The following is a 22,934-nucleotide window of genomic DNA, read 5'->3' on the forward strand; positions in this document are numbered from 1 at the left end:
CTCCCTCGAGGTAAGTTCTCCCTTCACGATTTTCTCAGCGGTTTAAGGAGGGCTGCTCTCGCTGGTCTCCTTCAATTTGAAGCATTCACAGCCGGGGGCCAGTTTCCTCTCTGCGTCTTCGCTGTCCGCGCGGCCTTCCAGATCGGTGAAGGGACTAGCCTGAGCAGAGGTTCCAGGGCGCGGCGGCTGTTTCCCAGCTGTGTGACCTCGGCCAGGTGGCCGCCCCCCTCTTAGCCTCCGTTAGCTCCTCAGAAAATTGGGGGCCCCAATCTCTAGCAAGGTTGTCATGAAGCAAAATCGAGGGGCTCCACGCGCAAAGTTCTTTTCTCTTGTTGTGGCTGTGCCAGGGGCCTTGAGGCTCGCGTTGGTGGGAAAACCACAACCTATCAAAACCAAGCAGTTCGTTTTACAGTCGGGGGCAGTGAGGCCAGAAAGAGAAGAGACAGCCTCACCCCTCTCCCCCACCCCTGACCCCAAGGAGTGAACAGGTGACAGCGCGACTATCGGGCAAGGCCAGGGGGTCTCCAGACTCTGTACCTGTACCTTGCCTGGCAGGAAATCCCCTCGCCTGGGCGCAGATGTGAGGCGTGCGCTGTGCGGCCTCTGGAAGGGAGCGCAGAGGGCAGCGCTCTAAAGCTTCTGAAGTCCGGCCCAGCCCAGGGCTTCCCCAGGGCTTGAGCGAGCACAGATCCCGCTGCCTCCTAGCCCAGCGCCCTTGCAGCGGAAGGAAATAGTTAACAATACGTGCAAGTGACCGTGCACTGGACGACGAAGGCTTGTGTGTGTGTTAATCTCCCGGAGGAACGGGAATGGGGAGGAAGGTTGGAAACCTAGGAAAAGGTGCCAGCGGGAAGGCCCGTAGCGGCGCCCGTGAGCTCGCGCGCAGGAGGCCAAAGGACTCGCTTGCATCCGCAGGCCCGTGGTCCCCCTGGCTTCTACTGTCAAAACCTGTTAGGTTTATTTTGGGGGGCTTTTTTTTAAACCTGTCATTAAAATTTGCATTTCCCTTTGCCCTAGGACAAAGCTCCTACACTCGGTCAATTCGCAGCCTAGCCTCGGGAGCTCTGGGGGTCTTGGCACCTCCCCAGCCCCGCCTAGAATCGGAAAGCCCTCGGGCACCTCCGGGTTGAATCCCCGCTAGCGAGTTAGTAGCAGCTCCTTAAGAGTGGAGAGGAGGGGGCAGGGGCCAGTGGAAGGAGAGAGAAGGAGGGGACGAGAGAGGGGGAAAGGAAGATGCAAGTCAGGGAAAAAATTTACTTTTTTTTTTTTTCCGCTGCAAAACCTTAAGAGGGTTTGGGAGATCTGGTCAACTTTCCGAAACATCTGAATCTTTTTACTGCCCTCCGTTCTTTCCCTCGGCTAGCTGTGGGGAGGGAGGAAAAAGAGAGAGGGAGAGAGAGAGGAAGAGACAAGGGGGGAGGGAGGGGAAGAGAGAGAGGAGGGAGAGAGAGGAGAGAGAGAGAAAGAAGAGGGGAGAGAGAGACGCAGGCGTGGAGGGGAGGAGGGAGAGCGAGCAGGCCGGCGCGGAGTGCACAGCCACAGCCTCCTCGCCTCCCCAAACTCCCAGCCAAGGCGCGCGGTGGCGTCCTCGCGCCCTCGCTCGCGCCCCCGCCCGCCGCCCGCGCAAGCGAGGCATGAATGCTGAGACTTGCGTCTCTTACTGCGAGTCGCCGGCTGCTGCCATGGACGCCTACTACAGCCCGGTGTCGCAGAGTCGGGAGGGCTCGTCGCCTTTTAGGGCATTTCCCGGAGGCGACAAGTTCGGCACAACTTTCCTGTCGGCCGCCGCCAAAGCACAGGGATTCGGGGACGCCAAGAACCGGGCCCGTTACAGCGCTGGGCAGCAGGACTTAGCGACACCCCTGGAGAGTGGCGCCGGGGCGCGGGGCTCCTTTAACAAGTTCCAGCCCCAGCCGTCGACCCCGCAGCCCCAGCCGCCGCCGCAGCCCCAACAGCAGCAACCGCAGCCCCAACCGCCAGCGCAACCGCATCTTTACTTGCAGCGAGGCGCCTGCAAGACGCCCCCGGACGGCAGTCTCAAACTCCAAGAAGGCAGCAGTGGCCACAACGCGGCCTTGCAGATTCCCTGCTACGGTGAGTGCACGTGCGGGTCACCTGGGGCTGGGGACCACGGTGTGCTTGGCTTCCGCATCCCTTGAAACTGGTGGCTTGCGGGAGGTATGAGTTGGCGGGCTGGGGGCGGGCTGGGGGCAGCCGCGGGTGACTCCGGTCGGTAAACGGGATCGATCGCTGCGAGGAAGCCAAGGGATCTGTTCTGTCTCCTTCATGTCCGCCGGCCTAGGCACGGAACGTTTCGGCTGTTAAACTCGACCTGGAGTTTGTTTTTCCCGGTCCCTTCAGCATTTCCCCAAACCGCTCGCTTTGCGCTGCCTGTTGGGCGGGATTTGAAGCGGATGCTTCTTACCGGCCCAGGGTGTGCGGCGAAAAGGAGTCTCTGCGCGGCGCAAAGGAGTCTCCGCGCAGCGCTCTGGTGCGGGGCCGCGGGGCTGCGGGGCTGCTGGGCTGCGGGACTGCGGGACTGCGGAACTGCGGGACTGCAGGGGCCTCGCTCCTCGCGGGCTGGGAGGCTCCTCGGGCGCCGCTGCCGCAGGTGAGAGCACTGCAGGTGTGGAGCCCAGCAGGAAGCCCGGAGCGTGGTTGGCCGAAAGCTCATGGGAATCCAGGCGCACTGGCGCGACACAGTGCGGAGTCAGAGACCGTGGGGTCCCAGGAGAAACTGGGGTCTGGCAAGACCCGAGTCCTGGGACCCTGAGCGCTACTGGCGGTGGGGATGCGGGCAGGCCAGTTCCCTGGGAGCTTCTCCCTTGGCGATTCTTGGAGGCGGCAGGCCTCAGAACAATGGTTTAGGACGGAGTAGCAGGGGAGACAGGAAGTCCCGAGTCCCGGGTGGCCCAGGGCTGTAGCAAAAGAGAAGGGTCTGGGTCCTGATTTGAGCCCACGGGGAACCCGAGGGAGCTGGCCTAAATGACCTCCAAGCCCCCTTGAACGCAGCCACAGGAGGCAGGCCTGGGCCCCCAGAGCACAGCCACCATTGCCGGGAGAGAGACACTCAAGGACGGTCTCTAGCCAGAGCGGGTGTCTAGCCAGAGCAGCTCGGTAGCCCAGGCTTTCTCTTCTTCCACAGAATCGGGGTTCCTGAACCCCAATGCGGAAGGGGGAGCAACGACGCAGAAAGAGAAAAACCTTCTCTGAGCCGGGAGCCCTGAGCACATATTCTCCCGGAGGCCTTGGCCTTCAGGCCTGGCCCTGGTGAGATGAGTTGGGGGCAGGGAATTTGCCCTGATCCAGGCTGATGGAGAGGCACTAGGCCTGGGGAGAGGCTGGGACACGGCAGAGGCATTGGTGGCTGGAATAACCTTGAGAAAACAGCCGATGGCCGATGTTTTCTCATATTCAGGTTCCTTCTTTCACAGGCGCAGAACTAGTTCATAGATGGCTGCTGACAAACATTCAGTCATACCCTTGTCTACAGATGCGCGCGCGCGCGCGCACACACACGGCGTCTTCTTTAGGAGCCGATGTGGTCATACCCAAGAACACATGCCCATGTGGCCTTGAATGAGCCACATACTCCCAAACCCAAAGGACAGAACTGAGAGAAGATTTAGAAAGCTTCACTGGCCCTTCCCCGCTTCCTCCACCTTCCTCTTCACCTCCAGTTGGAATGAGATCAGGCATTCAGATCACAGATCCCCAAAGCTCCACACGCAGACACCCGCAACTCCACACACAGACACCTGCAGCTCCACACGCAGACACCCACAGCTCCACAGGCAGACACCCGCAGCTCCACAGGCAGACACACACAGCTCCACACGCAGACACCCGCAACTCCACAGGCAGACACCCGTAACTCCACACGCAGACACCCGCAACTCCACACACAGACACCCGCAGCTCCACAGGCAGACACACACAGCTCCACACGCAGACACCCGCAACTCCACAGGCAGACACCCGTAACTCCACACGCAGACACCCGCAACTCCACACACAGACACCCGCAGCTCCACAGGCACACACCCTCAACTCCACACGCAGACACCCGCAACTCCACACACAGACACCCGCAGCTCCACATGCAGACACCCGCAGCTCCACAGGCAGACACCCGCAGCTCCACACGCAGACACCCACAGCTCCACACGCGCACACAGCTCCACACACGGACACACACAGCTTCACACACGTACACACAGCTCCACACACGGACACACACAACTCCACACGCAGACACACACACACCTCTCATGCAAGTACTCCTTCACCATGCTAAGCTGGCAGAGAATCTCAGCCCTGTCCATACTGGCCGGCCTTCCCAGCCCAGAGATGCAGGCCCCAGCTCATCCTTGTCATTCAGGACTATTAGGTGAGGGCAGGTCGCAGACTAGGGGACCCATGGAGGTTCATCCTGCATAGCCAGGGGACTCATGTTTTCTCTCCACTGCATTGAAATGTCATATTTTAACGAAAATTCCCAGTGAGACCTCTGAAGAGGCTGAGATATTAGGCAAGAAGAGAGCCTAAGGAGCTCCCCACCTCTTGGTTAAATGCCTTCAAGTCCAGAGGGAAGGCAGAGAGGGCTGGCCTCCCCTGAGCCTTCTCTCTGTGCCCTGCTGGGCCCCCACAGCCAGCCTGGCCCTTCCTTTACTTGCACTAGCCTTTGGAGCTGAGAGAAAGAGCCAGCCACTTGACCCAGTACTGCCCCTAACCCGTGACAGTGTGACCTGACAGCAAACACCTTCCCAAACCCTGGTTTCCTCATCTGCATCCTGGGGTGATAACAGAAAGGCCTTACTGGGTCATAAATGTGCCTCTGCAGAGAGAGCAAGAGGCAAGAGCCAAGAGCTCCCCCCCCATCCCCCCAACCCCCGCCCACATTTCCATCCCTGTCTATCTCCCTGCTGCTGGGAACTTGAGAGCACCCAATTCTGAGGATAGGGCAAGCTCCTGCCACTGCTCTGGTCACAAACTGCAGGCTGAGTCCAAAGGCAGCCTCTAACCACCCGCAGGACCCCACTCCATGCTGCCTAAGTTGGAGGCACTGCTCAGGGCAAAGCCACAAGCAATAAACAGCAAGTCACTGTTTGTTCTTTTCCCTCTCTCAGCAGCTGAGTCTCCCCTACCAGGAGATGTCTGGTCCTTCTAGGAAAGGGATTAGGCGCGTTAGGTCTAAGATGGAGAAACTGAGGCTCCAAAAGGTGAGGCTCTGCCCTTTACAGAGGTAGCCAGGAGGAGGGCCTCTGGAGTGGGATCTCTACCCGTTCAGCAAGCAGGGAAACTGAGGCATGCACTCACAACAATTCTCTCCCACAATTGTGAGAGTGTATATACTCAAAAGGGGAGAGATGGAGTTCAAGGAAAAATCCTTAGACGTTCCCAGGAGCATGGGGAAAGTCGGAGGCAGGAGCTGCCTTGGTACCAGTACCGGGGCTGGCTGATTCCCGTCTTCAGGCAGGCAGCTGAGACCTGGCAACCATTCCCAGCCCTGGGGGTCGGGACAAAAGCTGGTCGTTCACGTGTGTAACTACACCTAACAAAACGATAAAGCTCGGAGGCCTCCTTCTGGGCCTCAGCTTCGGGGCCCACTCCTGGCAGAGTCAAACTACCCCTTGTCAAAGAAGGTGCCCCGGGCAGCTGTGCCAGGGCCAAGCCGAGGGAATGCGGGGCGGGGAAGCCGCCTCTAGTCTCTGCTGGCCGGGTCTGGTCTGGGTTGCGGAAAGAGTTGGTGAGAGAAACCCTTCCGGGCTGCAGGAGTCCCTACCCCAACTTGGGCCTTCCTTTCCCCAAATGTGCTAAAAGAAGGATGATTAAGGCGGCTCCGCCGTGTCCTTTGGGTGCGGAGACCGCGGTTTTACGAAAGAGCCCCCACCCGGCCCTCTTCTGCTGCAACCCAAGACCTCACCAGTCTACCCCCAGACTCTGGGCCGCTCTTTGGCCTCCGGCCGCCTGGGCCCCAGGAGACATGTCAGGTTGGAGACCCGATGTTTCTCAGCGACGCAAGAGCCTCCTTGTACTCAGGGCAGGGACTCCAGCGCCTCGCCCCCAAATTCCGGATCCGACCCCCGGAGCCGCAGCCGGCGCGTGCCGGTCCTAGTCTAACGGTCCCAAGATGCGGGGCCGCTGCGGGAAGCTGCCCCGTTTCCCCCTTCCCTTTCGCTTTCGATTCGGTGCAGACAGGTTTCTGTTGAAAGCAGATTGCTGCCTCTCCATCCACCCACCCTCAAAAAGCAGCGCTCTCAGCGCCAAGGTCTGGGGAGGCGCGGGCCAGGCTGAAACCCCTGGGGTGCCGCCTAGGGGTCCAGTCCCGATTTTTCGAATTAGACGCGGTGGTTAAATACCAGCGGGTATTTATTTCCCCTGCACAGACACAATCCATGCACCACGAAATGTGTAAATTCTGCCAGGGTCGTATTTGAATGTAGTTAGAGAACTGGGGTGTGTTTTGTATACGAGAGACAACCCGAAGAAGGCAGAAACGAAAACCCGACAGAAGCGGCAACAGCCAGTGGGTGACTGTGGGGTGATCGCGGGAAAACTCGAGCCTGGGACTGAAGCCTGCTGGAGAAGGGGCGACTGTTGTTTAATTTTGGAGGGAGGGATGGCGAAGGAAGATGCTTTTAATTTGTTACTTTGTTAATTTCCATAGCCGGCAGCCTGCTTCACCAGTCTGGTCCAAACACATAGGTTCTTAAATAGAAAAACAGAGGGCCTGGATTAAAACTCAATATTTTAAGTCAATCGACTTGCACAATCTTGCACAATCTTTTATTATACTTTACGTACAGTGAAGTGCTTAGCTCTGACGAGGAAAGTTGGAAGAATTGTTATGTATGTGTACACTGTTAGGACGACCATCTGGATAAAGAAACAGACCATTTAAGTGTTTCATTAAACGTTGTAAAACGTTAAAGCAAAAACATTTTTTGTAAGTTGTTTTAAGAAAATTTCAGAAGATACTTCGGAGCACCGGGGACCCCATTTTGTTCCTGACAGCAGTGTTTCTTGAGTAGGGTGACACTTTCGCCCGGACATTTGCAGTCCCCATTCTAATGCGAAGTCCAAGCGGCTGCGCCAGGAACCTCGCCGCGAAAACTGGGCTAAGCCGGAGTCACCAAGCCCTGAGCCGCACGCACTGCGATGCTGCCCGCATAGGAAAACAGATTAAAACGCCCTACAGAAAATCTCGGCGAAGTCCCGGAGGCCCCGAGGACTGTGGTTTCTAAGATCAGCTAGGCGCACTTTCTCCGGGACGTCCCTTCTTCTCCGTTTCAGCCCCTTCCTACCCGCAGCCGCGCGCAGCTTTGTTTTGGTGGCAAACTGAAATAAGAAATGGAAATATAGTGGCCTTTGCTGCTGCCAGGGATGAGAGGTGGTTGACGTCTGGCGCGTTTGTCCGGGCTTCGGGCTTCTCTGCAGACCCCTAGACTGGGGTGCCCGAGGTCAGGAGAGGAGGGGGATAGTTGCCCGGAGTTCCCGCGGCTCCGAGGCCTTAGGATGACTCATGGAGGGTGCGCTGCCTCGGTGCGCCTCTGGCCCAGAGGGTAGGCGAGGTGGGTGGTACGGGAGTGTATGCTGGAGAGAAGAAAGAACGCTTGACCAGAGAGAACTTCCTGCCCCCGGAGCCTCAGTGTCCTTAGCCCCCCAAACCCCTGCTCAGGAAGCCGAAGGACCTAGGCCCAGGCAACCGTTTGGGGTGGGGCGGTAAGAGCACTGTCCTGCACCTGGACGTCCCCTGCCAGGCGCCACCTGGCCATGTGCGCCCGCAGCGCAGGGTTCTCCAGCCGTCGGCACACGTCCTCACCGAGGTGACAGTCATCGGATTGGGAAACCAGCACTGCAAGGACCCGGCTGTATGATGATGCAGTCCGGGGGATTTCGAGTGGAAGCCGACCGTCCTGCGGTGCCACTAGACAAGTGAGAAGCAGCCCTTCCGAACAGGGCCCTTTGCTGGAAGGAGGAGGCACCTCTCTCCAGCCTGTGAGCCCTCCCAGCTGCAGCCGGGGTCTTCTCTAACATCAGTTACCCGCGGCCTCCAGGGAGCTGCCTCCAGAGGTGCAGCCCGGCACACCTCTCCTCCGCAGATGTATAAACCGGCGACATCCCCATCTCCATTCAAGATGCTCTTTTTCACCCAGTACAGGGGTGCGGAATAAACCTGGGGCAACAACTTGCGTGCTGCCTGGAAGCAGGTCCTTCAGAAAGGATGACAAAAATTTAGTGATGTGGCAGAAGCTTCCACTGTGTCCAGGAAGGGACAGCGGCCTCCCACCAGTTGCACGGGCCCTGGGCAGGCCCCCACCCCCAGCACATTTTGTCGCCTTAGCTATGGCCGGCCAGCTTCTCCACCTGACCCCAGCCCGCACCAGCCAGCGCGGAGGAGAGGGAGGAATGGAAGGAGGTTGTGGCTCAGCAGTGAGGAAGAGCCACGCAGAGGCAAGGCTGTGAGGAGCCAAGGCTGGGGTGTGTAGGGTGGCACGCTGGGCTGTGGGCCGGTTCAGATTTGAACTCCAGAGGCAGTTGGAAGTGTCACCCTGGTGCTCGGCGGCTCCTAGGGTGCTCTTTTGGCGAGGAGGGGGTCACTGGGAGATACCGGCAAGGTAAGAGGCGCCATCGGCTGCCAAGTACCTGTCTTTCCAGGTGAAGGCGCCGCTTGTACTGAGGACCGCTTGGTCATGGCTGCTGGGCACTGGCGCGGGTGCACATTGGGGGCAGAGAGGGAGCCAGTGCTCGCTTCATCGGATTCGTAAAGCAGATTCTTTAAGAGTGGATTTTCATTCTGAACTGGAGGTCCCCAAGCATGGACGTTGGCCCTACGCACCTCCTAGAGGGACAGGACCTGGTGACCCAGGTCAGAGCAGAACAACTGGCTCTCCAGGGCTCTGAAGGGCACAACCGAGGCTGGGAAGCTGTGGGAGGTTTGGACCACGACACTGATGTCTAGCGTGGCACACGTGGGGACCGGCGCCCACAGTCCGGGTGTAGATCACCCCAGCCTCCACCTTTGCATTCTCTACTCCTGCATGGCCTTAGAGAAGTCCATTCTGCTCTGGGTTCTGAATTTTAGTTGTACGAAATGCAGGAGTGTTGACAATTTCCAAAGACCCTCTCGGAGTTTCTGTGCTGGTAGCAGTCTGGACCCACCTTCACCCCCTTTGTCTTCCCTCCTCACCCCCACACGCATTTTTGTCCAGGAGAAATTGGGGTAAGGTAGGTGGGAGAGGCTTCCCTGGAGGCTGACACAGGTCCTGAGTGGGGAGCCATCCCAGGACACAAAGCCAGCTGGAGGTCCTGCAGGGCCGTGGTGGAATGCAGGTTCTGGGCTCAGGACTGGGATGTAAATAGGGAGGGGGTAAGCAACTGTCTTTGTGTCCACACGTGACCAGGCTCAAGCTAAGGCCCTGGGCTCATGGTCCCTGTGTCCACTCATCTTCCCTATCCCAGTAATTATGGAGCACCTTCCCTGGATGGATCTTCTCCCAGGAGAGAGAACATGACAAGCCCTTGCCTCCTGTGTTACAGCTTATGTCCTTCCAAGTGTGTTGTACAGTTGGGCTTAACAAATGTTCGCTGGCTGGAAGAATGAATGAAGAACTGGTGTCTCCTGCAGTGTTGCGCCTGCATGGTTAAGTGCACCCAGGAGCACCTTTGGCTGTGTGAGGGCCGGCTTAGGTATTTGTGTGAGCGTGTGCACGGCATAAATGTGAGCCGTGTGTGCCATGCCCATTCTCTCTGGGTCCACATCCTGCTGTCTGAGTGTTTCAGGGCGAGGCCGAGGGTTTGTGTGTAGTCCAGTGAAAGGCATGCCTGTCCTCCAGTACTTGTGTCTATGTACCCCAGTGTGTGAGCCTCAGGTGTGCAAGGGTGAGTACCCATGTGCACAGCTCTGGAGCTTCTCTGAGTCTGTGGGTGGCATAGCCTCTGCCTCCAGAGGTGCCCCAGGGAGAAAGTGACTAAGTGCCCTTGCATCATGGCCTGTGGCCTTCCTGTCCCTGGTCATGGCTCCCAGGAGCAGCTGACTCAGTGAGTGGCAGGCAGAATCTCCCTGTGGCAAGTCCCCGGGTGGGGTCCAACCACCCCCAGCAACATCCTAAGGCCCTCGAACGTGGTCCATCCAGCCCACCCACACTGCGGCAAGGCCTTCTGACAAGCCACTAACTCTGGAATGTACCCTCTGTCCCACGTGGCTCACTGCAGAAGAGACGCGACCTTGGCACTGTCTTTACACACACTGCTGACCCCATTTAGCACATGAGCAAACTGAGGCCCAAGGGGAAATGGACCCCCACAGCCAGGTTAGTAGGAGGGCGGGAGCTCACTGAGTTCTCCTCCTTCCACTACGATGGGTGGAAAGGTAGAAAGTGTTGGGGAATCAGATCCACTCACCTGCTCTGTTGTTGGATGCGGCTCCTGCAGTAAGTCCAGTAAGTTGCACTCTCTCTGTGCATCAAATAGGGCAGATGCTTGCAGTTCTGCCTCAGTCAGAAGTAAAGCAAACCCCACCGTGAGCTCCTGGGCATTAGAGGACAGCAGGAGAGCACCCATGGAATCCCTGGTGGGACTGCAGGGACCTGACTCTAATGCAGCCACACCAGGCTGGGACTCCTGCTCTCTGCCCAGCTCCCCAAGCTGAGTTTTCTTTTCCTAAGTTCGTGAAAACCACAAGCCAGGGTCAGCTGAGGCCAGATGACCAACTCCTCCCACTGTGCAGGACCGTCCACCAGGCCCTGAGGGCCTTTGGTTACATCCAGGAACCTGGTGCCTCCCCTGACTCCGCGGCATACACACACAATGGGTCATGGTGACACGGTGGGGGGCCCACCCAAGGTTGGAAGAGATGGCAGTCATCGCCTGGCCCACGTCTTATTTCACAGACAAGGGGACTGAGAGGCCTGATTCCATTTATGCATGGCTCACCGAACTTTGCCTGTCGCTATGCCAGGCCTTGTAGGGGATTCCAGGAAGCTCTGGATGCAGCCTCTGCCTTCAGGTCCAGAGGAAGAGACAGACAAGTGACCTTGAAATTCCAGTTCAGTGGGATGGGTGCTGAGATGGGGAAAGCCCTGACTCAGGCTCTGAGGAGGTCAGCCTGGCTTGCCCTGGGGTGTGCAGGCGCCACCCAGGTTTGGGAGCTTACTGGAAGCCACTTAAGGGGAGGGTTCAGGAAACTTGAGGGAAGTTGGGATTTGTCTAGGCCAATGAGTCTTCTCTAGTGGCTGGAAATCCTGAGGTTTCTTCTCTCTTGACTTTCTGCTTTTCTGTCTCCATGCTTTCTCTGTAGATCGATAGGTCTTGGTTTTTCTATGGAAACAGCCGTGTGTAACAGCCCCCTTACCTCTCTAGTGCCGCTCCATTTCTCCATGTGTTGAATGGCACTTTGGCCCTGCCCCACCTGTGAGGGGAGTGTGAGGAGGATGTGATGATGGAGAGAGGTAATGCGCCTGCTCCGTACATCCTGCACCGCCAGGTTCTCTGCCCCACCTCTCACACTACACCCTTTGAGGGTGCTAGCATATTGCAAATGATAGTGGTGGGGTTCTGATCAGGTTTCAGAGTAGGGATGTAGAGTTCGGGGTCCTCCTGGATGTGTCAGCCTTCCCGATGTCTCTACGTGGCTACAAGGATTCATTCACACCTGGTTCACATCCCAGCATGGACAACGCCAGCTCCATGGCCTCTGGCTTCAAGGCGGGAGCTCGCTTTCAAATGGGGAAGACAAACATGCAGATAGCTCTTCTGCACGGCTCCCCTGTTGTGGCCTCAGCCTCCCCATCTCTGAACCTTCTTCATGGGACTTGGTGGTTTCAGAGGCCTTGGGGTTCTGTGATACTCACCAAGAGAGACGGATGGGCCCTCCAGAATCCTCCAGATGCCTCAGGACCCCACACTCTTCCCCATTCATTGTGCTAGGAAAGGGGGAAAGCTGGTCCAGTCTGCCAAAGGGTAAGAGTCTGGGATACCAGGCCTGGCTCCTGGTCTGAGTTTTCCCATCTGCAGGACAGAGACAATAATGGGTTTTGAGGCAAAGAAGACTTAGAGTTGGCTGCTGCCGCAGAACCACGTGACAGCCCAGAATGACTGAGCGTCCCTTCCTGTGCGCCAGGCAGTACGCCAGTGCTGCTTATGCATTATTTCACTTAACTGCCATCACAATCCTACGAGATTGGTACTATTATCATCCCCATTTCATGGATGAAAACTGAGGTTCATGGAAGATAAGACTCATCCACAGTGAGACAGCCAGGAAGGAAGAGTCAAGTCTTGCTGGCCAAGGGCTCCAAGAAACCTGAAAGGCATCCTGTTCTAGAATGAACCTGATTAGACTTGAGATCACCCTAATTCTGTCCCAGATGATGTGGAGATGAAAGACAGGGTCTTACAAACATGGCCCCCAGGGCCAGGCACGGTGCCTTAAGCCTGTAATCCCAGCACTTTGGGAGGCCAAGACGGGTGGATCACGAGGTCAGGAGATCGAGACCATCCTGGCCAACACCGTGAAACCCCATCTCTACTAAAAATACAAAACATCAGCTGGGCGTGGTGGCGGACGCCTGTAGTCCCAGCTACTCGGGAGGCTGAGGCAGCAGAATGGCGTGAACCCAGAAGGCGGAGCTCACAGTGAGCTGAGATCACGCCACTGCACTCCAGCCTGGGCGACAGAGCAAGAGTCCATCTCAAAATAAATAAATAAATAAAAGAAAAGAAAACCCTTAACCCCCAAAGTGTTCTTCTCAGCTTCACATCCAGGGATGCAGAAGACAAGTGGTGTCAAGAGTAAGTTTCAGCACCTGCCAGGTTGAAGTTCTACACGGACTCTGTGACCTTGGGCACAGCTTCCTCACCCGTACCAGGTGAAAACAGGGTCCCAGGCATGGCATAGGGCCTCATAGCTGGTATGAGGAATGACTGCATGAGTTTCCAGAGGTCTCAGGAACATGATAGAACCTCTGATTTAGGTAGGGTAGAGCTGAGACGCATCTGTGGGAACAGTGGGGAAATAACACCTGCCCTCTAGGAAACATGAGAGACCGCAGGAGACTTTGTCTGTCTTGTTTCAAACTTTCCCCAGAACCTGGAGCTTGTCTATATAGTAGATGCTCAATAAATGTCTGTTGCTGAGTAAATGAATGAATGGATCTTATGGGAGGGGAACATGCTAGGAACTCTGTATATCTTTCCACTCTCTCTTCGTTCATCCTTCCTTTGAATTGAGGCCTGGGGTGAGAGCCTGCTTTGTCGTTCTCTTGCATTCTGGTAGAAAATGATTGATTTTTTTTTTTTTTTTTTTTTTTTTGCAGGGTTTCCTGTGGGGTGTAGGAGCAGGGAGGCTCTGGGTAGCTCTATTTAGCACAAGCCTTGGTCCTCTCCGACTCTAGCAGTTGGAGGAGCACCCCTTTTCCTCACTGCTCCTCTTTTGGGTCTCACCCCACAAGTCACAGGCCTGCAGTCTGACTGCCACATCCCCCGGGGTTGGCTCTAGTCAAGTGGTTTTCTCCCTTCGTCCCCAAATCTCCTCCTCAGGTCTCCCCCATTCCCTACAGTGATTTCCGTGTCCTTCCCGCTGGCACCCCCATTCCTGCCGCCTGCCCAGCAGGCTGCCTGAGAGCTGCTGAAGCTCCTCCCTTAGTCCCCCATTCACTCATCCTCCATCCTGGGATTCTGAGACTCACCTGCAAGGGATGCAGCCCTCTGTTCTGGCCAGGAAGCCATCTGACCTCACCTGGGTTCCCAGCAGGGCATCCGGCTCCAAGGCCTGGGCTCTTCCCAGCACACCCGTGATCCCTTCCACCCGCCCCAACCCAGCATTTGCAGTCTGAGGGCACTTGAACACCCATGATCCCCTGAGTCTCACCAAAGGCCTATGTGGAGGAATTGAATCTCCATTTTACAGATGGAAGTCAAAGCTCAAAGAGGTGGAACAGCTCAGAAGGAACGCACGGAGGAGTGTGCGCCTGGAAAAAGCTCCTCCTCGCATCCAACAGATCCTTCAGCCTGGCACTTCTGTGTCAGGCAGGGACCAGGGTGTTTGGCAGTGAAGGAACTGGCTCCTACCCTCAGAGAGCCCATAGCCTGGTTAGAATGTGCTCCATGCCATGGGAATCCCCAGGGAAGGTGAATGGACTGGGGCTTCCTGGGCAGGGACATTTGAAGTGGACCTTGAAGGTTGAATAGGAGCTCACCAGCTGAAGGAGCTGAAAGAGGCCCTCTAGACTCAGGAAACAGCATGAACTAAGCCTTTGGGTAAGGGAAGAACAGGAAGCGAGTGTGTGGAGTGCAGGGGCATGATGGATGTCAGTGAGGTGGGCTGAGGAATGGCAGGGGCACAGCCGAAGACCACCTTTTATTTTATTTTATTTTATATTTTATTTTTTGAGACAGAGTCTCACTCGGTCACCCAGGCTGGAGTGCCATGGCACAATCTCGGCTCACTGCAACCTCTGTTTCCCAGGCTTAAGCAATTTTCCTGCCTCAGCCTCCCAAATAGCTGGGATTACAGGCACCCACCACCACGCCCGGCTACTTTTTGTGTTTTTGGTAGAGATGGGGTTTTGCTATGTTGGCCAGGCTGGTCTTGAACTCCTGACCTCAGGTGATTCACCCGCCTCAGCCTCCCATAGTGCTGGGATTACTGGTGTGAGCCACCGCGCCCGGCCGTAGGTACCTCTTATAAGTGGAATCATGCAGTATTTCTCCTTTGGTGTCTGGCCATTTGTGTATCTTCTTTGAAGTGTATTCAAGTACTTTGCCTATTGTTGAATGGGGTTGTTTGTTTCCTTGTTCTTGAGTCATAGGAATTCTGGATATTAATTCCTTTTCAGACACATGATTTGCAAATATTTCTTCTCGTTCTATGGGTTATCCTTTCACTCCCTGGATACTGTCCTTTGATGCACAAAAGTTTTACATTTTGATGAAGAAGCACAATTTTTCAACTTCTTCTTTTGTTGTTTGTGCTTTTGGTGTCATATCCAAGAAATCATCAATAACTCCAGTGTCATGAAGATTTTCCCCTATGTCTTCTAAGAGCTTTGTAGTTTAGCTCTTAGGTTTAGGTCTTTGATGCACTTTAATTTTGAATATGACATAACATAAGGCTCCAACGTCATTCTTCCTCATGGGGATATCCACTTTTCCCAGCACCATTTGTAGAAAAGATGGCCCTTTTCTCACTGACTGGTCTCGGGACCTTTGTTGAAAATCAGTTGAGCATATATTTGAGAGTTTACGCCTGATTTCTATTCTGTTGCATTTGTCTGTCTGTCTGGCCCCTGAATGACCTTCTGATGTGAAGTCCAGGATCGCAGAATGTACAAGGACCCTCGTAGGCCATCCGTTCATCTCCTTGCCTGCAGGCCAGTGACTGACAAGTCACAGAAATTGAGCTCAGGGACAAATTTGTTTTCCAGGACCTAGAGCTGGTGAGAAGGGGTGGAGGGCAGAGCCACAGGCGAGGACTCTGGAGCCACAGTTTTAGCCCTGGCTATTTGGGGGCCCCTCTGCCCCTTCAGTTGACCATCCCATGAGGACGTGTGGCCTTTGGGGAAATTCTCATGTGCTCTGAGGGTCTATACACCCAACTCCTGAGATGCTCAAATCTGGGACCACTTCCTTTATTAAGATGATTCCAGAATGCTTCCAGTGGAGCTGGGAGGAGCTCCAAGAGGGAAGCAGCCAGTGGCTCCACGCTGCTGGCCCTATGCATATTTTGAAGATTTTCTGTTTGATTCCCAAGAGAGGCACTTGCAACTCCCTGTCCGCCACCCCAGGCCATCCAGTGAGCGGCACAACCAGGGGCTGGGGCTCCAGGGACTGGACAGCAGGCTCCAAGGGGAGCACAGCTGCAGAGAAGCCGCTGATCCTGCTCCCCCTCCTGGGAACTTCCCCGGCCTAAGTGACTAAACGGAGGCCTGCTTGAGCCTGGTCTTCCAGCCATGTGCCCTAAGGCATAATTTCTAGAGTTCTTGGAAAATCGTAGAAACTATGTTCATTCCACGATTGGGCTACACAGGCTGCCTGATGCTTCAGATGCCTTTGGTTTGGAGAAGCCAGTGGAGCTCAGGACCTGGAAACAGATTTCAGCCCACACAGTTGAGTGACCTCAGGCAAATTAGTTGCCCTCTTTGCCTTGGTTTCTTTACCTGTCAAGTGGGGATAAGAATCGTATCTACCCGTTAGTGATAGGGTGAGGCTTATATAAGGTAAAACGGGTAAGAAGCGAGCCGGGTGTGGTTGCTCACGCCTGTAATCCCAGCATTTTGGGAGGCTGAGGCAGGTAGATCACCTGAAGTCAGGAGTTTGAGACCAGCCTGGCCAACATAGTGAAACTCTGTCTCTACTAAAAATACAAAAAATTAGCTGGGCGTGGTGGTGGGCGCCTGTAATCCCAGCTACTAGGGAGGCTGAGGCAGGAGAATCACTTGAACCCGGGAGGCGGAGGTTGCAGTGAGCCGAGATCACGCCATTGCACTCTAGCCTGGGCAACAAGAGCGAAACTCTGTCTCTAAATAAATAAATAAATAAATAAATAAAAAGGTAAGGATCTTAGAACAGTTCCTGGAGCATAGTAAGTGCTCAATGTTAGCTGTTATGATTGGTAAGATTTTGCTGGAACCTTGACTCTGTCAGACTGGCCAGAAACCTTGATAGGCAATTAAAGTTGACTGGGATGCATAGAGTTGGACAACGAACAAATTATTACTGAATCCACGATTACTGTGTGGTTGACATTGTCTTTTAAAACATGGATGAGTGATGGGAGGTGTGGGGGCTGCCATCTCTACCTAATGCAGTGGCAGGAGGCTTCAAGGAGGGACAAAGGCCACCCAGGCCCCTCAGGCCCCTCCTCCCCATAGGCTGCTGCACCTCGTACCCATGCATCGTGAGCTGGGGAATAACTCTCTCCCTGCTGAATGTGTTTTCAGTGTTTATTGGACCCAGAGCTTCAGCCTGTCCCCAGGGCAGTGGTTGTGTTGTGTTCCTCTCTGATCAGCACAGGGCTGGGCACAGAGAATCGGGCTCAGGGAATGTTAGGCAGGCTCTGCACCCTCCCTGGGCCCCAGCGTGCCCACGTGCAATTAAGAAAGCACCCGGTGGGCATTGCCCTGGGCTGGACCTGGACTGAGACTTTTCACGGAAACCCGCTGGGGGATACTAGTATCCTCAATTTGCAGGTGAGGAAGGTGAGGTGTCCTGCTGTGAATTGAACCCAGATTTCCTGAAGCCAAAGAGCCTTTTTCCTCTAAACTCCCCTGCCTGGACGCCCTCATGCCTATGTGCCCATCAGACTCAGCCAGCACGTGAGAGCTCTGTGAACTGTGGAGGCGCACTGGGAGGGGTTTTCGACACACCACATGCTGTGCGTGTACCACACCGTCTTCGCTCATCTACCGAAATGATGACCACGTCCCCCAACCCCCCAGACCCCACTCCCTCCTTCCTCCAGAGCCATCCTGAGAACAAGGCCAGCCCAGCCCAGGACCCGCACGTGATGTGTGGGAGCAGCTCCTGTGGGTGAAGAAGGAGGAGACAAACCCTTCTAAACAGAACGAGCAATAGCCTCTCACTTGCCCAGCGTCGGCAAAGCCAGGGACAAGAGGCCAGTTTGGAAACATCGCTCGTACCATGTGGCAGGTGGACAGTGAGGGCCAGGCCTCCTCAGGGAACACATGTGCCCAACCCCTGCTGTACTAATGTGTCCCCCAGGATTTAGCCCCGTGAGAGAAAATTCCACAGAGTCCAGTTTTGTGCTACACAAAGTATATTCTCAGGAGATCCATCCTGTTGCAGGGGATCCATCCTCCCGAGAAGTAGTAACAGGTGGAAAAGAGATGTATTTGTCTCACGTTCACTGTGGATTAAGGTTTTCTTGGTAGAAGGGACACACCAGGTATTTTATTTTATTTTTTTTCTTTTTTTAAGATGGGGTTTTGCCATGTTGGCCAGGCTGGTCTCGAACTCCTGACCTCAGGTGATCCGCCCACCTCAGCCTCCCATAGTGCTGGGATTACAAGTGTGAGCCACTGCACCCGGCCACACCACGGATTTTAAAGCAGAGACTTATTTGAATTTTTTATTTTGTTCAGATGAGCAGAAGTCAATGAAAAAACCATTTCCTTCCTTCCTTCCTTCCTTCCTTCCTTCCTTCCTTCCTTCCTTCCTTCCTTCCTTCCCTCCCTCCCTCCCCCCCCTTCCTTCCTTCCTTCCTTCCTTCCTTCCTTCCTTCCTTCCTTCCCTCCCTCCCTCCCTCCCTCCCTCCCTCCCCCCTCCCTCCCTCCCTCCCTCCCTCCCTCCCTCCCTCCCTTCCTTCCTTCCTTCCTTCCTTCCTTCCTTCCTTCCTTCCTTCCTTCTCTCCCTCCCTCCCTCCCTCCTTCAGACAGGGTGTCACTATCACCCAGGATGGAATGCAATGGCTAAATCGTGGCCCACTGCAGCCACAATCTCCTGGGCTCAAGCTGTTCTCCTGCCTCAGCCTCCTGAGTAACTGGGACTACAGGCTTGTGCCACCGCGCCCAGCTAATTTTTACTTTTTTTTGTAGAGATGGGGGTTTTACTTTGTTGCCCAGGCAGGTCTCAGACTCCTGAGCTCAAGCAGTCTGCCCATCTTGGCTTCCCAAAATGCTGGGATTACAGGCACGAGCTACCCTGCAGGGCCAAAAGAACCATTTTTCACTAACACGTTAATTGTGGATGCTGAAACATTGATTATTTATATTTTATCCTTACTATATGTGATAGGCAAAATCCTTGAAACCCATCTACCCCAAATCCCAGCCATTTATACAAAAACGCCAACCAAAACTTAGATATAATTATCCTTTAGATATTTTGAATTGTTAACTATTTTATAGTTGTAAATGTGGGATTTTTTAAAAAGCAAATATTGAAAAGTCTTTTCCATTCATATCATCTTTAAGGAAGTTGATGACTTTCTTAAAATACAAACTAGGACTGGGCATGGTGGCTCATGCCTGTATTCCAGCACTTCGGGAGGCTGAGATGGGAGAATTGCTTGAATCCAGGAGTCTGAGACCAGCCTGGGCAACATAGTGACACCTCGTTTCTACAAAAAACAAAACAAAACAAAATTAAATTAGCCAGGTGTGGTGTTGTGTGCCCTTAGTACCAGCTACTCAGGAGGCTGAGGAGGGAGGATTGCTTGAGCCCAGGAGGTTGAGGCTGCAGTGAGCTGTGATTATACCACTGTGCGCCAGCCTAGGCAACAGAAAAAAAAAAAAAAAAAAAAAAGCCTATAATTAATTGAGCCATTACTTTCCCCTTCTCATCCATGGGGAGAAAAGCCTTGTTGCTTTTTCAGTTTGTAAGTGATTCTCTAGATTAGAATGAGTACATTTGGGCCAGGTGAGGTGGCTCACACCTGTAATCCCAGCACTTTGGGAGACCGAGGTGGGTGGATCTCGAGGTCAGGAGTTCAAGACTAGCCTGGCCAAGATGGTGAAACCCTGTCTCTACTAAAAGTACAAAAAGTAGCCAGGTGCAGTGGCAGGTGCCTGTAACCCCAGCTACTCAGGAGGCTGAGGCAGGAGAATGGCTTGAACCCCGGGGGGCAGAGGTTGCAGTAAACCGAGATGGCATCAGTGCACTCCAGCCTGGGTGACAGAGCGAGACTCCATCTCAATAAATAAATACATAAATAAAAATAAAAGAATGAGCATATTTGAGAAAGAAAAGATTTGATGTTGGCGAAAGCAGCACATTCTTTCCGGGATCATATGCTGCTTCTGCAGGCTAAGAAATTCAACTGTTTGGCCAGGCGCAGTGACTCATGCCTGTAATCCTAGCACTGTGGGAGGCCGAGGCAGGCAGATTGCCTGAGCTCAGGAGTTCGAGACCAGCCTGGGCAACAACAGTGAAACCCTGTCTCTACTAAAATACAAAACATTAGCCGGGCATGGCTGCGTGTGCCTGTAGTCTCAGCTACTCGGGAGGCTGAGGCAGGAGAATCGCTTGAACCCAGAAGTGCAGTGAGCCGAGATCACGCCACTGCACTTCAGCCTGGGCAGCAGAGCAAGACTCCATCTCTAAAAAAGAAAGAAAGAAAGAAATTCAGTTGTTTAAGATGAGTTCAATTCAGCACATGCTTGTTGGGTTCCAGACACTGACACCAGGCGGGGCAAGGGATAACGCTGCCTCGTAACACCCCTCCCCTGCCCTTGGCGAGGGCACAGTCTAAAGGCAGAGGCTGCCACGATTCCACTCTTTAAAAGTTTTTTAAGTCTATATAACCAAATAAATGTACATTTAACATTTGATTTTTACAGCAGTTGCCAGTGTTTCACCCCATTTATAGTCTCTGTTATATGTATGTGAAATGGGCCCTTCATTGAAAGGGACCCTGGGAGCTACTTTTGACAGAGGTTTATGGTTCATAAATGTCATTCTGGGAGCTGCCGCTCAGGAAACCTGAACTGGAGAGGATGCACCTGGGGAAGGAAGCGAGTGGGGATGACACAGTTGCAGGCTGAGTGACATTGCCCTGGCTGTCAGCTGCCACGGCCAAATTCATCCCCAAATCAAAACTGTATTCATATATCGTGGCGGCATCCCATTGATAGAGTGGGTGCCGTGTGTGGGGCAGGGGATATGCCGTCTTGCACTCTACTTCAGTCAGACCTCAGTCATTCTGGGCTGTGAATGTTCTCAGCCTCATCTTACAGATGAGGAAACTGAGGCACACAAAGGTCAAGTCACTTTTCCAAGGATACCCTTCTGTGGCAGAACCACAGGGTGACTTGGGAGCCTCCTTAATAATCTCCTTTAGTCTCTGCCCCCATTTCTTTCATGGGGGAAACTGGCATTCCCTAGTCGTATGTGACACGTTAGCTAAACACAGCTTTAACAGACCTCTCCAACCACATCGCTGCCTCAAAACCCCTCCTCTACAGAGACCTGGATTCACCCCAAGGCTGGGCTAGGTGCCCTGCCCTGGTCACCACCCTGCACTATAATCACAGCCCCTGTCACCAAGACAAGCCATTTGAAGGGAGGGACTGTGTTTTACTGGGCTCTGTATTTTCACCACCCGGAACTGTGCCCAGCGCATAGCTGATGCTCCAGAAATGCTGTTGAATGAATGAATGTAGCAAATAAGTGGCAGAACCAGGGGCCAAGCCAAGGCCTGTCCTACCCCAAAGACTTCTCATTCATTTCATTTCACCTCGTGCAGGATCTGAGCCTCTCCGTCTCGCCTGCCTCTGGACGAAAGCGGTATTACAGTGTCTTGGTGAAGGTGGTGGAGCTGCAGAATTCTTTCTGCTACAGAAGGGAAACAGAGGCTTGGGGGAATTAAGTGAGAGATGTCTCGGGACACGCCCAGGGCCACATGGTTTAGGGTTGTTGAGAGGGACAATGGGCAGACAGACCACAGGGCTGGACGTGGGAGGTGCAGGGTTCCAGTCCTGGCCCTTCCATTATCAGGCAGTATGACCTTGCTCTGGGCCTCCGCATCTTGGCTGTGAAGGGAGGGTCTGGTCCAGTGGGGTCTCTGAGCCCTGGAGATGTATTGCTGGGATAGGGGAGAGCATGGGAGACTCTGCTTCTCTGGCAGTGGGTCCTGCAGGGGACAGGGTCTCATCCAGCCACCCACGCCATGAGATGGAGCTTGGGGATGGGACGAGGAGCTGGGAAACTTCTAGCCTCCTTGAGAAGAGAAGCTGACAGGGGCACTTAGAGCCCGGACTAAAGCCAGAACACCTGTCCCACCCCAGGAGACATCAGAAAGTGATCTCCAAGCGTTAGATCACACGTGGGCTTCTCACGGAGACCCTGAAGCTTGGTTTACCCCAGTCCTTTGAGATAGAAATGACCCTGGTGGCTCAGCGGTGCCCCCTTAGGACAAGATGAAGCCTGCCCGACCCCGCCAGGAGTCCTCCATGTTAGAAAGATGACTCGTCACCACCTTGAGAGGCAGTGGGCTTGGCATGGGACCATCCGGTCTGCCCCTCCTAGCTACGTGATCTGGAGCAAGTCATTCATCTTCACTGGACCTCAGTTTTCTCATCTGTGAAATGGAGATACCAACACTGACCTCATGGGATAGACGGTCAGAGGAGATAGTGGGTGGGTCGCAACATGAATACAAGGCATTACATTATTGCTGTCATGGTTGTCATCGGCCCTGGTTGGAGAGCTCCTGTCTAAGGCTTCTCCCTTGGTAATTTGGGATTTGCCCTATTTGGGGTGGGGGGATGGTATCTTGGTATCTTGTTTTACCATAAAATGCAACATGCCTTGCTGAGTCCTTCTTGGCTGGCAAGACCCAATTCGAGAGCCACTCCATCACGGAATCCTTCTCTGACCTTTTCAATGGAAACCGACCGCTCCTTTCTGTGGGCCCTGCCATGTCTGGGAAACTAGACTCTTGCCCTGCAGACCCTGGAATGCTTGACCATGCTTGTCCCTCGTCCATCTCTTCCCCTAGGCCATGATTCTTAAGGGAAGCTCTGACAAGGTGCCCAATGAATGAATCAGTGAAGCAAGACACGGTGGGGCAGAGGACAGGAAAGACAAATTCCAGAGACAAGCTGGGGGGTGGAGGGGACCCAGCCCTTGGCAGAGGGGCCATGGGGGCTGAGGGCTGGACAGAGGTCCTAAGGATGGTTCTTTCTTTCCACCATTTTTTTTTTTTATACAAGGAAACTTTACTCATTTGTACTAACTGTAGGACAGTTGAAATTACAGTAGACTCAAAAATTAAAGTACTTTTCAAACTTTGAAGTTCCAACAGTAGCTTGACCTTGGCCTCCTACAGCTCTCAGAAGAGCTGCTCAAAGGAGCCCCGTGTTCTCATTGGGTCACAATGGCTTCCATGGAAGTGAGGGCTTCCAGAGGGCTGGCGAGCAAGGTGTGCTCCCAGAGTTGGCATTTGTCTTGGGAATTTTTTTTTTTTTTTTTGC

General features: G+C 54.3%; 1 protein-coding gene across 1 annotated transcript in view; it reads left to right on the plus strand.

Annotated features, from left to right (window-relative positions):
* Positions 1-1,557: 1,557 nt before the first annotated feature.
* ALX4 (ALX homeobox 4) overlaps positions 1,558-22,934 on the plus strand; it is a 49,519-nt gene continuing 28,142 nt past the window's right edge. Inside the window, exon 1 of the mRNA XM_005578128.5 lies at positions 1,558-2,094. Coding sequence (XP_005578185.1) covers positions 1,635-2,094 — 460 coding nt within the window. The 5' untranslated portion in view covers positions 1,558-1,634. The remainder of the gene's footprint in view (positions 2,095-22,934) is intronic.

The sequence above is a fragment of the Macaca fascicularis genome, chromosome 14 (assembly GCF_037993035.2).
Source record: "Macaca fascicularis isolate 582-1 chromosome 14, T2T-MFA8v1.1".
Lineage (NCBI taxonomy): Eukaryota > Metazoa > Chordata > Mammalia > Primates > Cercopithecidae > Macaca > Macaca fascicularis.